We start from the raw sequence: 15771 nt of genomic DNA, 5'->3' as shown, positions 1-15771 counted from the left end.
GTGCAGGTGATTGCTGCTTGAGAATCTCCGCTCTACTTAACTGTCTCCCCAGAAGTGTGGGGGTCATCTCTGCTTAGGGCCACCTTGGACTCCACCCCCTAAGTCCTCCTGCTTCTGACATTTGCTTGTTTTTTTCTTTCTTCTTCAAAAGAAAAATGTTTTAAACATACACAAAAGAAGAGAGACTATATGACAAGCCCTTTGCAGGAGTCTGGAGTGCATCGCCAGCTGGTTTCAACTATCATCCAGTCTGGGGCTACATATTCTCCCATCTCTTTTGTTCTTTGAATATCTTTTTTTTTTTTGAGATGGAGTGTTGCTCTGTGGACCAGGCTGGAGTGCAGTGGTATGATCTCGGCTCACTACAACCTCTGCCTCCTGAGTTCAAGCAATTCTCCTGCTCTAGTCCCCGCAAGTAGCTGAGATTACAGGCACACGCCACCACACCAGGCTAATTTTTGTATTTTTAGCAGAGACGGGGTTTCACCATGTTGGCCAGGCTGGCCCCGAACTCCTGACCTCAGGTGATATGCCTGGATCAGCCTCCTAAAGTGCCGGGATTACTGGTGTGAGCCACCGTGCCTGGCTTCTTTGAATATCTTAAAGCAGATCCATCCAGTCATCATATTATTTCACCTATAAACACACCAATGTGTGTCTTTAACAGATAAAGATGATAAAGAACAAAACCACATTTTATCACACCGACGAAATTAAGAATGATTCATTAATAAAATCTAATATGTAGTCCAAATGTAACTTTTCTCAATTGTCTCAAAAAGTTTTCTTTCCTGTTGATTTGTTTGAATCAGGTTTCTCCAAAGGCTCGTGTTACATTCGATTGTAAGATCTCTTAGGTATTCTTATATCAGCCTGCTTCAACATGTTCTGTTTCAGTGGAAACTCTAGTATGAGGAAATCATTACTTCCTGAAAGTTTCTCCAACTCACCTTCCAGAACCTTCTCAATAACACAACACAAGCATCTCCTTTTTTTTAGGGTTTTTTTTTTCTTTTGAGACAGGGCCAAGGCTGGAGCGCAGTGCTGTAGCTGGGACTTCAGGCACGCCACATCACTCCTGTCTAGATTTTGTATTTTTAGTAGAGAGGGGTTTGCCATGTTGCCCAGGCTGGTCTTGAACTCCTGGACTCAGGCGATCCATCTGGCCTCCCAAAGTGCTGGGATTAAAAGTGTGAGCCACTGCACCAGCCTGGGGGTGTTTTTGAATGACAATAAGTGTTCCCCCTTTACAGAATCTTTCAAATAAATGGATTCCTCTAATAGCTTTCAAAATCCAACAGTCATCCCAGTGAAGTCAAAACACAGGGTTTGTATTATTTCTTATTTTAGAGGGTAAAAATTTCTGGGATTTTATTCTTTTCAAAGCGAATTTCTTGTTTTAGAGGGTAAAAATTTCTGGGATTTTGTTCTTTTCAAAGAGACTTTTTTTATGCCCTCCCACCTGCTTTTTGAAATCCACCAACCACAATATTTACCCCAACCCCTTTTCTCTCCCCACCATCTCTCTCTCTGCTTTACACACTCCCTCTCTCTCTCTTTTTAGCAGCAACATACAAGCCGGCCATATTAGAGAGATGGAAATAAAGCTTCCTTAATGTTGTATATGTCTTTGAAGTACATCCGTGCATTTTTTTTTAGCATCCAACCATTCCTCCCCTGTAGTCCTCGCCCCCTCAAATCACCCTCTCCCGTAGCCCACCCGACTAACATCTCAGTCTCTGAAAATGCACAGAGATGCCTGGCTACCTCGCCCTGCCTTCAGTCTCACGGGGCTCAGTCTCTTTTTCTCTTTGGGTAAGTTAGACTCACATCTGCATGCTCCCGAGGGTTCAGAAGTGTAGCCGCACCGTGAAGAGGATGGGGGCAGGGGACAGGAAAGAAGACATTGCTAGCGCTTCCCTCTGTGTCCTTGGGGACTGGAAGGGTCGCTGCTGGGGACTGCAGAACCCTGGGACTACTTGGTCACAGAAATGCTGGGTCAGGGTATCTGAGTGTTGCTGGGGGCTGACCACTGTCAAGGAAGGTGAATCCGCTCTGGAAGTTCCCTAAGTGGACCTACGTGGGGGCGGGGCAGAGAGTGGATGGATCTGCGGTCTCTCCAGGGATTTTTGTTGTTGTTGTTGTTTGTTGCCGCAAATGTGGGGTACTGGGACTTACTGCTCCCCAAAGGGGCTTCTTTTCGGAACCTTGATCCTGGTGGATTTCAGGTATTAGGGGAGTGTGTGGGGGAGCTCGAGGTAGAAAGTTGAGTCTGGGTCTGGCTTCCTGGCACTCAGTCCCACTGATCTGTTGGAACGTGTGTGGGAGTAGGTGGGAAGCGGCCTGGGAAATGATATCTGGGTAGGGAGGAGACCTGCTGAGGCATGCACTGATGGAGAAGGCACCTTTGGCTTGGGCCCGGTGGAATGGAAGAGGGGCCAGGTGTAGAGATTCAGGAAAAATTGGAACCCATGGGCTGAGCAAGGTTGTGGCCCTTTAAATCCAGCCTCAGAACTGCCCAGCCCAGTCTTGCACACTGTCCTGTCAAGTGGCCCCAAATGTTAATTTCATATTTGACCACTCAGAGTCTTCCTGGTGTGGAGGTGGGCTAGAAAGTTATTTGCAAGCCTGCTTTGTAGAGTTTCATTCTTGCTCCTAAACTTACTCATTGCTGGAGCAGCCGCTGAGAGTCAGTCCAAGGACGGTTGATGGGGATATTCCCTATCACAAAGCCTCTTTCTTTCTGTGGCGTGATGCGCTGGGTTTGGGGTTGGATTCTAACCACAGACAGTGCGGATGCCCTGCCAGCCTGCTTTGCTGAGTTACTTGGCATAGTAACATCAGAGCAGGACCTGGGTTTCAAGCTACCTTTGTCATTTACGTAATGACCACAGGCAAGTTACTCAACCCCTCCCAGCTTCAGTTCTCTCCCAGGTAAACTAAAGAATGCCTACTGCCTGGCGTGTCTGTGATCCGGTACACGGCAGGAACTCAGCAATGGCTAACTTCAGATGCTTCCATGGGCCCACGAGCTGTGTATGTTGTTTAGCCCTCACAGCCATGGACTGAGGTAGATTCTATTACACTCAGGTTACAGGGAGGAACAGGCATAGAGAAGATACGTAAGTTGCCCAATAAGGTTGCCTGACTACTGTAAGGGGAGCTGAGATTTGAACTCCCTGTGTCAGATTTCAGCACATTCTCTTAAACGTTGGATTCCACTGCCCCCAATGTTCAAGAAATGGCCTTGCTGTATTAACAATACCTTGACAGAGTCTCAGGACAGGCTGAAAGAGGGGGAGTCGGCGAGTGGCCTGTTGTAAGGAGCCCCAGCTGGGAAACAGGCCTCCTGCCTCAGGATGTAGGAAGTGCTTCCTGCAGGAGGGAAGCCATCTGGTGAGAGCCTTAGCTAAGTAAAGATAGAAAAGGGGTTCAGTGACCAGGACCTGGAGCCCTGGGCTAGGGCACAGTCTAGGGGAAGATGGAGCCTGGGATGAAGAGGTCTGAGTATTGGGGCTGGGAGTTGGTGCTGGGAAGAAGCTAAGCTTCTGCAAACCTGAGTGGGAGAGGATGCAGGAATGGGGACCTTGAACTTGAACTTGATTGGAGCCGTGATGAAGCATGCCCCTGGCACTCCAAGGCTGAGGGCTGAGTTGACAAGGGAACTTTGGTAGTGTTGCAATAGCATCGATTCCCAGGACAGAGGATTCCACGGAGGGAAGGGACTGTGTCGGGGCTGGGCTTGTGAGAATGACTGTGGAGGCGGCAAAGAGAAAGGGCAGGTGGGCCACTGGCTCCACCCTAGACAGAAGCATATGAGGCTAGTTTTAGCTAGAAACAATTCAAGTGATTGGACTTCCCTCAAGTTTTTCTTGAGACTGTTGACTCCATAGTCACTGGCTTGGTTATCAAAGGTATGGATTATGTTAGGGGAGGCATAGAAAGTGGAGTCTGGGCTGAGAACAGTGGCTCACACCTGTATCCCAGCACTTTGGGAGGCCGAGGTGGGAGGACTGCTTGAGGCCAGGAGTTGGGGACCAGGGTGGGCAACATAGCAAGACCCTGTTTCTACAAAAAAGAAAAAAGAAAGAAAAGAAAAAAAAGACTCGTTTGAGTCAGGCATAATGTCATGTGCCTGTAGTCCTAACTGCTCCAGGAGGCTGAGGTAGGAGTTATCAAGAGTTCGAAGCTGCAGTGAGCTGTGATCACACCACAGTATTCCAGCATAGGCAACAGAGCCAGACCTTGCCTCAAAGAAAAAAAAAAAAAAGAAGGAAGAAAGTGAAGTCCAGTCCTCATTCTCCTCCACTGCACATATCTGCTGCTTGGGGCTGCAGGGACCCAGACATGGAAAGAAAGCTGTGTTTTCTTCCTTCAGAAGACTTTACTGAGTCCTCACTCTGTGTCATATACTGTCCTGAGTGCCAGGGACACCAAGATGAATAAGAATCAGTTCTCCAGAGCCTCTTGAGGAAAACAAATAATAACAGAGCATTGTATGTGTGGTAACAATAACAGCAATAATGAAAATCACAGTCGCAGCTAGCTTTGGTCCAGGCTGTGTGCTGGGCGCCGTGCTGAGCTTCATACAGGTAGTAAGTCATTTCAACCCTATACAGCCCTATGCAGTTGGGCTCTTATTGTCCCCTCTATTACAAATGAGGAAACAGGGTCTCTGGGAGGTTAACTATCCTGCCATTCTGCCCTCAAGTCACGTGGAAGAGATAGGAACAGGCTTGGGGTGAGGACAAGGACACTGGGGAGAATCACTGAGGCTATGCCCTGTGAGCTGGGACCTGAAGGATAAGTAAGAAGGTCCCAGGGGCAGGAGGGCCAATGAGCTTCCCAGCCCAAAGCAAAATATGTGCAAAGGCATGGAAGAGGGAAGGAAGGTGGTGTTTTCACAAAAATCAGAACTGAGGGTCACTGGAGTGAAGGGGATCTGGGGAGACGGGGCTGGCAGGAGATGAGGCTAGGGTATAGGTTGTTCCCAGATGGCAAAGGGCTTGGAAGCTGTGCCCAGGAGCCTGGACTCAATCCTGAAAGCAGTGGGTAGGTGTTGGAGGTGAAGAGTGATGAGGGCAGGTTGCTCCTGGATGCCCGGGGGTGGACTGGAGCGGCTGGGGCTGGGGAGACCCTGGAGCAGGATAGGTCTGGATGCTAAGGCAGCGCAGGTGCGGATATATGGGCTGGATATACTCACCTGGGAGGCAGGGGCTGCCCTGGGAGACACTTTTGGTGTCTAAACTGCCCTGTTTACGCACTTTTTTTTTTAACCAAGAAGAAAATAATTACCTCATAAGTTGCTGTAAAGTGGAAAGAGGAGTGAAGAGATTAACTTCCAGTCTCTGCAAGAGACAGTATTTGGCAGATGAGCAAATGTTCACAGTCTCTGCAAGGTGGGCCAGTTAGAACAGTGGATGACACCAGGCCTGAGGGGTCCAGATGTGCCTTGGAGACACCGGGGGTGGGGAGCAGGCAATGCTGAGATTTTGGATCTAAGATCAAAAGCCACAGCCTGTTGATGATTATTTCCCTTCTGTGAGTTGAAAGTCAGGAGACACGGGTCCCAGACCCGGCCTCAAATGGGATGACCAGGAAGATTGTGGGTCCCCCCCCAACTTTATATGGAGGTTCCTTTAAATGGGTCCATTCCTTGCTGGCCGGCCTGCCTGGAGTTGGACCTGCCGTGTAGTCGGCAGGAGATCTGGTCCCCTGATGCTATGGAATGGGGATCACTTCCCCACTCAGCTTCAACGCGTCAGCCTTGTCTGCAGCCTGGCTTCAGATTCAAGCTTCGCCTCTTCCTAGCCGTGAACTTGGGCTCTTCCCCTAACTTCTTTGTGCTCCGTCTTCCTCATCCGGAATGTAGGAGGGATAACAGCGTTTTGTGAGCATTAAATGAGCTGATACACATAGAGTATTAAACAGTGCCTGGCTCGTTGTAAGCATTTTGTAAGGGTTTGTGATTATGATGAAGTCCTTTCTGTGGCCCTGGCCGTGCATTCGGGTGCTTTCCCGAAGCAGGAGAGTTAATCAAGGGACCAGAGTTTTGCTCACAGCTCTGACCTTGTTGAGCCATGGTCCCCTCACATTTAATGAGGGTCCCGGACTGGCGGAAGGTCTGAGGCCGAGCAGCCTAGAGCTGCTGGGATTCCGGTGAGGCCACAGGCTCACGTGGAGGTCTTGGATTGGGGGCCAGGAACCATGACTCTGGCCTCAGCTTGTCCCTATTCTCTGCGTGTGGCTCTCATGGCCTCCCTTTCCTCACCGGTAAAACAATGGGGCTAGACCTACGGTTTCTGATCTCAGCTCCAAGCTCTGGCTTACTCTGGTTTGGGGATCCTCCCGGCTCGCTCCGCAGGATGAAACTTGACGTTTGACCTCTGTGACCACTAGAGGGCACGCGTGTTCCGCCCGGTGCCTTCTGCAGTGCCTTCTGCAGTGTCGCGCTGCAGGGTGGGGAGCCTGAGCCCGCATTGCACCTCTCCGGCTGCCCCAGTCCTGCCGGCCAAAAAAGGCGCCCCCGCACTCCTTTCTATCCTGCCCTCCCCCACGGCAGGTGCTAGTTCCTTCGAGATGATGGGGTTCAAGTTCTAATCTGGAGCGGAGCCTTGAGCTTGGTGTGGGGCAGAGGCCCGCACAGGGTCAGCCCGGCTTCGCAGAACGCTGACTGTTTGGCCTGGGGAGCCCTTGGGAAGGTGACCGACCTTCCAAGGGAAGGGCCAGAGGGGCAGGACAGTCCTGGGATGGGAGGTAAGCTCAGGACAAGCACTGTCAGTGCCTTCCCTCAGAGTTCTGGGCCTTTGCAGATGAGGGTGCTGTTGGCATTTTCTGCACACCTCCTCCCTGGCTGGTGCGGTGCCAGATGCTTTCCGATGAAAGTGCAGGAGATAGAATTGGGCTTTGTTCTTCCTGGCAGGGGCCCACTCAGCCTCCCCAGTCCAACTCCCCTAATGAGCACTTAAGCTTACACCTGGAATCCTCTGCCCTGGGCTCCTCCTCTAGAAAACGCAGATGGTGACACTTGTCTCCCAGGTTGGAGGACAGGTGAGGTCCCCATCCCTACCCCCCAATCCAGGGCTGTTGCCAGTTCAGAGAATCTCTGGTTCTTAAGTCCTGCCACTTGCCCTGGTCGCTGGGCCCAGGGGCTGGGCTGGCAGAAGGATGCTCCAGGCAGACGTTGATTCCCTTGCACGCAGGCTGCAGGACTGGGGCTTCCGGGGTGGGGCCCTGCAGCTTTGTGCAAAGGAAAAAAAAAAAAAAGCCAGTTTGAAAAATAGGAGCCCTGCAGGCCTGGTGCTGTTGCCAATTCCTATGGACTAGCTGGAGGGGGGCAGTCTCCAAGGTGCCCTCAGGCCAGGCCAGAGGCTCTTCTAGAAACCCTTCCTGTTTACAAGGCAAACGGGGAGAATGGAGGATAACAGCAGCTACCATTTGCTTATTTTCTGCTTATTTTCATTATCAAGACAACCCTGGGAGATAGGTGTCACCATCTGCATTTTACAAAGGAGCAGCCCTCACTCTCCCAGCTTCTGATGCCAGAGCTGGGATTGAACCCAAGTCTGGTTGCATCCCCTTGTCTATGCTGTTCCCACATCAGCCACTACCAGGCTGGACAGCCTCCCAGCAGCTCCCACACTCCCCAACCCTGCAGCGACTTCCTATCATACACCAAGAGTAAACTAATTCCGCATCCTGGCCCACAAGCCTCTGTGAGCTGGTCCATGCCTAACACTTGGGCCTCAAGTCTCACCATGCACCCCCTCGCTCACTCTGCTCCCTCTGCCTCAGGCACACGAAACTCCTCCCAGCCACTGGGTCTTGGCCCCTGGGAGTACCCCTGTCTGGGAGCTTGGCTCCCTCAAAACCTCAACGGGCTCACTCCCTCCCTCATTTCAGAGGGGCACAGAGCCGTCTTCCCTGCCCACCCGACATCAAACAGTGCCCCCCTACCTTGCCATGGATCTCTATCTAAAATTCCATGATGTTTTTCCTTGTTGATGTCTCTGCTTCTCCCCACAATACAAGCTTCATGATGCAGTGCCCTGCCTGTCGTGTTCACAGCAGTAACCCCCAGGGCCTAGACTGAGTGCCAGGCACACAGTCGGTGATTTATAAACATTTGGTGAATGAGTGAGTGAACGGTGCTGAACACTGCTGTTTAGCTTCCATAAAGAAAAGGAATCTTCTGAGACAAGGTTTTTGATGATACAGGCAGAGCATCTTGGTCTCAGGTGAGTCCAGTGAGGTGCCTGGTGTGACATTTAAGAAGGTATTTCCATGACCAGAGAGTGAATACCCCTTAAGTGTCGTGCCCCAGGCCCCTCGCTCACCTCCCTGTGGGCTCTCTCCCAAATTTCACAGCGGGACAGGCCTTTCTCAGCCCCAGCACCAAGGGCCTGTGTCTGGTTTTCCTAATGGGACTCCACAGAACCAGCAGCTCCCACCCTGCCTGCCTGTGGCAGCTCCTTGCTGGGGTGTCTCTCAGACATCTCTGAGAGGGACTCCTGTCCCTGCAGACCCATCAGTTGGTCCTTGGAATAGTGCCTTTTCTTCTGGGGCACCTCTTCCCCCACAGCTTGTCTGCCCTCTTTCCTGTCTGTCACAAGCCTGAGGAAGGTAGGGGGCTGGGCTGGGCTGGGCCGGGCCACAGCTTTGTTCTTCCCCTGGGATATGGAGATCGAGGCCTTCCAAATCTCCAGCTGTTTCCAGACTGCTGTCCTGAGAACAGAACTGCGGGAGCCCTGCAGTTTCAGCTGGAAGGGGAAGGGCTTTGGCCGAGCAAAGGTGTTTAGAAGTGGTGAGAATAAGGGGGAAACCGAGGCAAGCATAGTGATCCCCTTGTCCATGGTCTTCTGCTAGCATGTGACAGAACTGGGGCAAGTGCTGGGGTGTCACCCAACAGTGTTTCTAGAAAACGCTGGGGCCATTTGGCTGCCCCTGGCTTGACAGATAGATGATGTGATGATTTGGTCCCTCTCCTCCCCTACCTGCTCTGCCACCTCATTTTGCCCCAAAGACCACATCTGGTGTCCCAAGTGCCTGCCCACTCCAGGAGTACAAACTGGGGAGGTTGAGTGGGCCCCGGCCAGGAAGAACAAAGCCCAATTCCTTGCGGCTTGCACCTGTACTCCCAGCTACTCGGGAAGCTGAGGTCATGATTGCATCACTGCACTCCAGCTTGGGCAACAGAGTGATACCCTCTTGCAAATAACAATAACTCCCACCTCCTGACTAACTGGAGCTGTCAAGGACCCAGTTCCCTGCCTGTAGCTCCGTGCTGCCTCATCCCCCGACACCCCCCAGGCACAGAGGGCTTGGCCCTCCCCAGCCCTTTCAGCCAGACTCCTCACCAGCTTGTGGCTTCATCTGCAGTGCCATCAGGACAGAGCATGGAGGTCACAGTACCTCCCATCCTCAACGTCCTCAATGGCTCTGACGCCCGCCTGCCCTGCACCTTCAACTCCTGCTACAAGGTAAACCACAAGCAGTTCTCCCTGAACTGGACTTACCAGCAGTGCAACAACTGCTCGGAGGAGATGGTGAGTCCTGTGCTGGAGGCGGGGCTGGGGGAGGAGGCAGGAGCCCCGCAGCACGAAGCCCCCTCGTCCCACCACTGGCCCCTGCACTGAACCAGGGCCCCAGAGGACCCTGGGTGGGCTGTGTGCTCTGGAGGCTTTGACACAGGTGTGCTGCACACCACAGGTGCCCCCTGGAGGTAACTGCTTCTCTTCCCCCAAAAAAGAGTGGATGGGGGCATCCCCACTGTCCTTGTAGTTCCTTGCTCATCCAGCCGCCCGTCCTGTCCCTTGCCCTGTCCCCAGTTCCTCCAGTTCCGCATGAAGATCATTAACCTGAAGCTGGAGCGGTTTCAAGACCGCGTGGAGTTCTCGGGGAACCCCAGCAAGTACGATGTGTCCGTGATGCTGAGAAACGTGCAGCTGGAGGACAAGGGCATTTACAACTGCTACGTCATGAACCCACCCGACCGCCACCGTGGCCACGGCAAGATTCACCTGGAGGTCATTATGGAAGGTGAGGGCTGGGGTGCCGGCTGCGGGGCCCTGATCTTTCCCAGCCACTTGCTCTCCACAGCATTAGCTCAGGGCACTTTGGGGAGGCCGTGCCCTCCTGAGGGTGGGAGCAAACTGTGCTGCATAGAAAGCATCCATTTTCTTCCCTCTAGTCCTCAAGGACCTGGGAACATGTCCCAGAGAGTCCAGGTAATGATATAGACTATGATCCTGCTCTTAAGGATGGGGTGGGGTTTGGTGGTTCACACCTGTAATCACAGCACTTTGGGAGGCTGAGGCAGGCAGATCGCTTGAGCTCAGGAGTTCGAGACCAGCCTGGGCAATATGGCAAAACCTCATCTCTACAGAAAATGCAAAAATTAGCTGGGCATGGTGGCTTGCACCCGTACTCCCAGCTATTTGGGAGGCCGAGGTGAGAGAATCACCTGAACCCAGCAGGTCAAGGCTGCAGTGAATCATGATTGCACCACTGCACTCTAGCTTGGGCAACAGAGTGAGACCCTGTTTCAAATGACAACAGCAATAATGACAGCGATGAGGGCCGCTCTCAATTATCAGGTACTTCTATGTCTCAGCCATCGGGCTAAGGTCTGTTTATGCATTATCTTTTCCTCATAAAAACATTATGAGGGAGGTACTATTATTATCCCCATTTCACAGGTTACAAAACTGAGGTTAGACAGGCTAAGTTACCTAAGGTCACACAATTCATAAGTTGTACAATTAGGACTCAAATTTGGGTCTGTTTGATCTTAAAGTTCATGCTTTTAAATACTTTATCACCCTTCCTCCTCTGAGGGCTTTGGGTATCTTGGGATTTGGGGGCAGGGGCGCTTCAGGGTCAGTCACCTGGATTGCTTTTTGGCTTTGCTAACGTCCTGTCAGTGGAGGAGAGGAAAGTCAGGATGGCTTCACGCATGCCACAGGGTAGTGGGGTCGGGGAGGAGGCACCTTTCCTGGCCCTGGTGCTCAGTGGCTCTGCTTCCTTTCCAGAGCCCCCTGAGCGGGACTCCACCGTGGCCGTGATTGTGGGTGCCTCTGTCGGGGGCTTCCTGGCTGTGGTCATCTTGGTGCTGGTGGTGGTCAAGTGCGTGAGGAGAAAAAAGGAGCAGAAGCTGAGCACAGATGACCTGAAGACCGAGGAGGAGGGCAAGACGGACGGCGAGGGCAATGCAGATGATGGCGCCAAGTAGTGGGTGGGTGGCCCTGCAGCCCCCGCGTCCCGTCTCCTTCCAATCCGTCCTGTACAGTGACCCTGCCTGCCCGCTCTTGGTGTGCGTCCCGTGGCCTAGGACCCCAGGGCCTATCTGTGGCCTCCTGAACCCCCCACTTTCTATCTCCCGCCCTGCACCAAGAGTGACCCACTCTCTTCCATCTGAGAAGCCTGCCATGCTCTGGGACGTGTGGGCCCTGGTGAGAGAAGAGAAGGGGCTCCCACCTGTCAGTCCCTGGGAGGAGGCAGGAGACATGTGTGAAGGTCCCCAGAGAGAAGGGAGTGGGTGGGCAGAGGTGGAGGAGGGGGCCGCTGTCCACCTGCCCAGTGCTTGGCCTGGCAGTGGCTTCAGAGAGGACCTGGTAGGGAGAGAGGGCTTTCCTGTGCTGACAGAGCTCCCTCAGGAGGGCCTTGGCCCGGCACAGCTGTGCTCCTCCCCTGCTCCTAGCCCAGAGCAGCCGTCAGGCTGGAGGTGACAATGAGTTCCTGAAACTTGGAAGGGCATGTTAAAGGGGTGACTGTGCATTCCAGGGCACTGAAGGAAAGCTGGGGCTGCGGGCAAGGCTGGACATGAGCCTTGGCCCAGGAGGCCATGCCGGGCCCTTGTTTCCATTGCCAGTGGCCTCCTTGGGTCTCCCATTGGCTCCTAATCCCTTGGGACTCTGGATGAGGCCAGAACTCGAAGAGCAGCTCCAGGTAGGGGGCCATGTTCCACGGCGGGGTACCCACCAACAGAGGCCAGTTTCAAAGTCAGCCAAGGGGCTGAGGGGTGAGCTCCATGGTGAATGGAGGTTGCTACAGGCTCTACCTTCTCCATGGTGTGACTAACCTCACTGGGAAGGGGCAGCCAAGGATGGGAAATGAGGAGACCAAGCACAGGGTGGGGAAGCTTTATCTGGGGCTTCAGTGACAACTCTCCCAGTTCCCCTCAGTAGGGTTTCCACCTGGCTTTTGGCTACAGAGGGAAGGGAACGCCTGAGGCTGGCATGAGGGAGGCCTTGGAGCCTGAGACCCCAACGTCCACCCTCCTCTCCCAACAACTCCCTTTGTGGGGACAAAAGTGGCAATTGTGGGCCAGGCACAGTGGCTCACGCCTGTAATTCCAGCACTTTGGGAGGCCAAGGTGGGTGGATCACCTGAGGTCAGGAGTTCAAGACCAGCCTGGCCAACATGGCAAAATCCATCTCTACTAAAAATACAAAAGTTAGTCAGGTGTGGTGCATGCCTGTAATCCCAACCACTTGGGAGGCTAAGGGAGAATTGCTTGAGCCCAGGAAGTAGAGGTTGCAATGAACCAAGATCGCGCCACTGCAAGCCAGCCTGGGTGACAGAGAGACTCCATCTCAAAAAAAAGTGGCAATTGTGGGGAGCTGACCATCACTGCCATTACACTCACATTCAATGGAAATCGATTAGGCCTGAGAGAAGGAGCAAGAGACAGAAACACTGACCCTGAGAACATGACCTTGGAAGACCCTCAGAGATCAACTAGCCAAGTCACTCATTTACAGATGGGGAAACTGAGGTTCCAACAGGCAGAAACAGGGTCCTGCCCTCTTCTCTGGCTCCTCGGTCTCCAGTTTGGATCAACAGAGCCATCATTTTCCCAGTGGGATGGGCTTCTGGGACCTGGTCCTTGATGGGGTGAGGTGGAGGGATGGGCTCCTTTAGCCCTGCCCCTCTCCCAGGAGCCCAGCCCCTGTAACTGGGACTGAGGAGGATTGGAGGGAAGCAAGGAGGGAGGGAGCCAGAGTGTGAAGGGCGCAGCTGCTGGCAATGCCCCATTCCCTGCTCCAGCACTTCCCAGCCTTTCCAGGAGCTCAGCCCCACCCCTGCTCAGGGAGTCAGGTGCCCAGGGAGTCAGGTGCCCAGGGTAGGGAATAGGTCTGAGGAAAGGGGGTGGAGGCAGGACCGTGACAGTCTCAGGGACCAATCCCTGCCTCTTCCCCTCACATGGCCAATTTGGGGAGAGAGAAATATCGTCTAGGAGATTCAGCTTAATTTGCTTCGATTCAGCAACCATTTATTGAGCATCTATTATGTGCCAGGCACTGTGCAGGGCACCGGGGATATACACAAAGCCATAAGCATTGGGGACTGCCAGGTCAGCACTGTAGGGACCAAGATTAACTTTTTGGTGCATCTAATTCCACCTCTGCAAGACGCCGCTTCCAAGGCTACAGTTGGGGAAGATGAAGAGATTCTAGAATCTGAGCCCTGGGAAGGGAGACACAGCAGGGAAGAGGGGCGATACAACAGGGTCAAGGGTACAGAGGCCAGGCAGAGTGGGTGCAGAGTGGGGCATGGGCAAGCAGCCTGGTAACACCTGTGTGAGGTGAGTGAGTCAAGCCCATCTGGAAATGCTAAACTCATCAGCTCAGTACCTAACTGCCAATCAACACACTGCCAACAGGGGTGGGCTAAGCTACAGGGATGCCTGCAGCGGACAGACGCTGCCCATCCTCGAGCCTGCCAGCTGGGGGCAGAGAGGTGGGTGGTGAGCATGTCATGCCAGCCGGGCCAAGATTGGTTGTCTACATTTCTGCAGCTTGCAGATTTTGTTTTTTTGGTCACGCTTTAAGTGTCCTTCTCTCCCAGGATGAGTGAGGATCTGTGCTGATGTTGGGATCTTATCTTTGTCCAGAATCCATTAATTTTTAGGGGAATTATTTGCAGGCTTTCCTAGTGTATTCTGAGAAGTTCTAACTCTCCATCAAGAAGCCCAAGATTTCTGGAGTTCTTTTTTTTCCTCTGCCCTGACCAACTGGGGCCCAGGGAAAGCAATGTCTCTTCAGGGGCCTCATGGCCCAGGCAGATGGGGCTGGGTCAGGAGCCATCTCTGCCCCAGGTGCTCTGTCCTCGTATGCATTTTCTTCTGGAGCCTCTTAGAATCTCCTCCAGAGGATTCAGGGCTGCCTCCCCCAGGGCAGTGAGGTTGGGAGCAAAATGGGGCTTCTGTAAGTAGAGGTGGAAAACCAGTGAGATGTTTCCACAGCGGCCATTTCCACAGCTACCCTGCTTCCTAACTTACGCTGAAAAGTTCCTCCTCTTCCTACCGTGGGGCTTGATCCCGGCTTCTGGCTGCAGGTTCCCACCACTAAGCTCTGCTGGTTTCAGTCTGCTGACTCTCTCAACTGCTCCAGCCTCTCCTGCTCTCTCAGCACCTCACCCCACCCCCATCTGTCTCTTCCTCCTAATTAAGGGCCACTGCACAGAGAGACGGGCTGGCTAACCCATGGGATTTAGCTTATAAGAACAAAGCACAATTTTTCAGGACTGAAATGCCTTGAGGTGCCTTGGAACTGGCTTTGGAAATTGCTATCTGCCTCCTAGCTATGGACTCATCACAGTTAGTTCCAGTTTATAAAAAGGAAAAGCTGATGGGATCCATATTTCTCTCTGCGAGTCTCCTTGGGGAGGTTGGACTGGTAAATATTTACAAGGTCAGGTTAAGCAGACAGACAATTGAAAATACTGGGCAGGTCCAAAAGGACAGTCCCAGGCCATAGGAATGGCTTGGTGCAGTTCACGGGTGATGAAGCAAGAAATCTTCCTTCCTACTTATGTCTTAAGGATGGGCAGCCTGTGTCTCTTGCTGTGCCTCTTGCTGGCGTCTTCCTTTATTGAAGCTTGCTGATGCACTGTACATAGTCTCTATAGGTATAGCTATATTATATAACAAATATCAAGCATCTTGCCACACCCACCCCAAAAGTTACACTGTGTGTGTGTGTGTGCGTGTGCGCGTGCGTGTGTGTGTGGACATGTAATCACTTCTCAGTGTTTTGAGTTGATTCACCAAAGGCAAATTTTGGAATGTTCTTGCACTTCGTGCACTTGGAGGGGAAAACCCAACTACTTACGCACTTTCTCGGTTGTGAGTGCTGTAGAGAGGCTGGAAGGGGTGGTTGGAAGGGGAGAGACGCTGAGACTGCCCTCTATGACCCGGCTGCTGGATGTATCTGCTTTTGGGAGCAGACTGACTTTTTTTTTGCACTTTGTCTTATTGTTTGGGTCTACTGGCAACAATAAACTGTCTCCCCTGAAAATCCCTCGAGTGTGGCTTTATTCAGGGGTGCAGGGCAGGGTAGGCTGAAGCTTCGCCAGGATCTTGACTGGAACCCTAGGTGTTCTTTTCCTGGTAATCCCATCGGCGCTGCCCGATCTCCAGCATCTGAGGGCCTCAATGCCCCTGCCTTACAAGGGTAAGGTTGTCTACCCCATGCTTGTCAATAGATGTTTCATTCTTTTGCCTTCCCCCACCCCCTGGGCACTGCCCACTTTGGGACAGCATGGCTGAACACCTACTTCTTGGAGGGCTCTCAACTATTTTGGGGATGAAGACAACCCTGGAAGCTCTGACCACCCCACGGATGTCGCTTGTTCTCTGCATGGGCAGACAGGCCATCCTTCCTGCTCTGTTCCCCAACAGTGTTGGATTAGGCAGACATTTTTTTTTTTTGCCTCCTCTGGACTCAGGAAGAATGGATGACAGCTGGTCAGAGGCTGCCCGCCCTGCAA

General features: G+C 52.7%; 1 protein-coding gene across 1 annotated transcript; it reads left to right on the top strand.

The window, feature by feature from the left end:
- Positions 1-1554: 1554 nt before the first annotated feature.
- Positions 1555-15299, top strand: SCN2B (sodium voltage-gated channel beta subunit 2). The gene is made up of 4 exons (XM_002754475.5): positions 1555-1815; positions 9379-9545; positions 9828-10038; positions 11031-15299. Exons 1-4 carry the CDS (start codon positions 1746-1748, stop codon positions 11228-11230), a joined length of 648 nt encoding a protein of 215 aa, XP_002754521.1. The 5' UTR covers positions 1555-1745; the 3' UTR covers positions 11231-15299.
- The last annotated feature ends 472 nt before the right edge of the window (positions 15300-15771 follow it).

Source organism: Callithrix jacchus, chromosome 10 (assembly GCF_049354715.1).
Source record: "Callithrix jacchus isolate 240 chromosome 10, calJac240_pri, whole genome shotgun sequence".
NCBI lineage: Eukaryota > Metazoa > Chordata > Mammalia > Primates > Cebidae > Callithrix > Callithrix jacchus.
This window is presented reverse-complemented; position numbering and strand designations above follow the sequence as displayed.

Bases quoted from the DNA above. Each gene is read 5' to 3' on its own strand.
- SCN2B (XM_002754475.5), top strand. From the start codon at position 1,746: ATGCACAGAGATGCCTGGCTACCTCGCCCTGCCTTCAGTCTCACGGGG. The intron at 1,816-9,378 runs GTAAGTTAGACT...CTTCATCTGCAG, and splicing joins CAGTCTCTTTTTCTCTTTGG to TGCCATCAGGACAGAGCATG. The intron at 10,039-11,030 runs GTGAGGGCTGGG...CTTCCTTTCCAG, and splicing joins CCTGGAGGTCATTATGGAAG to AGCCCCCTGAGCGGGACTCC.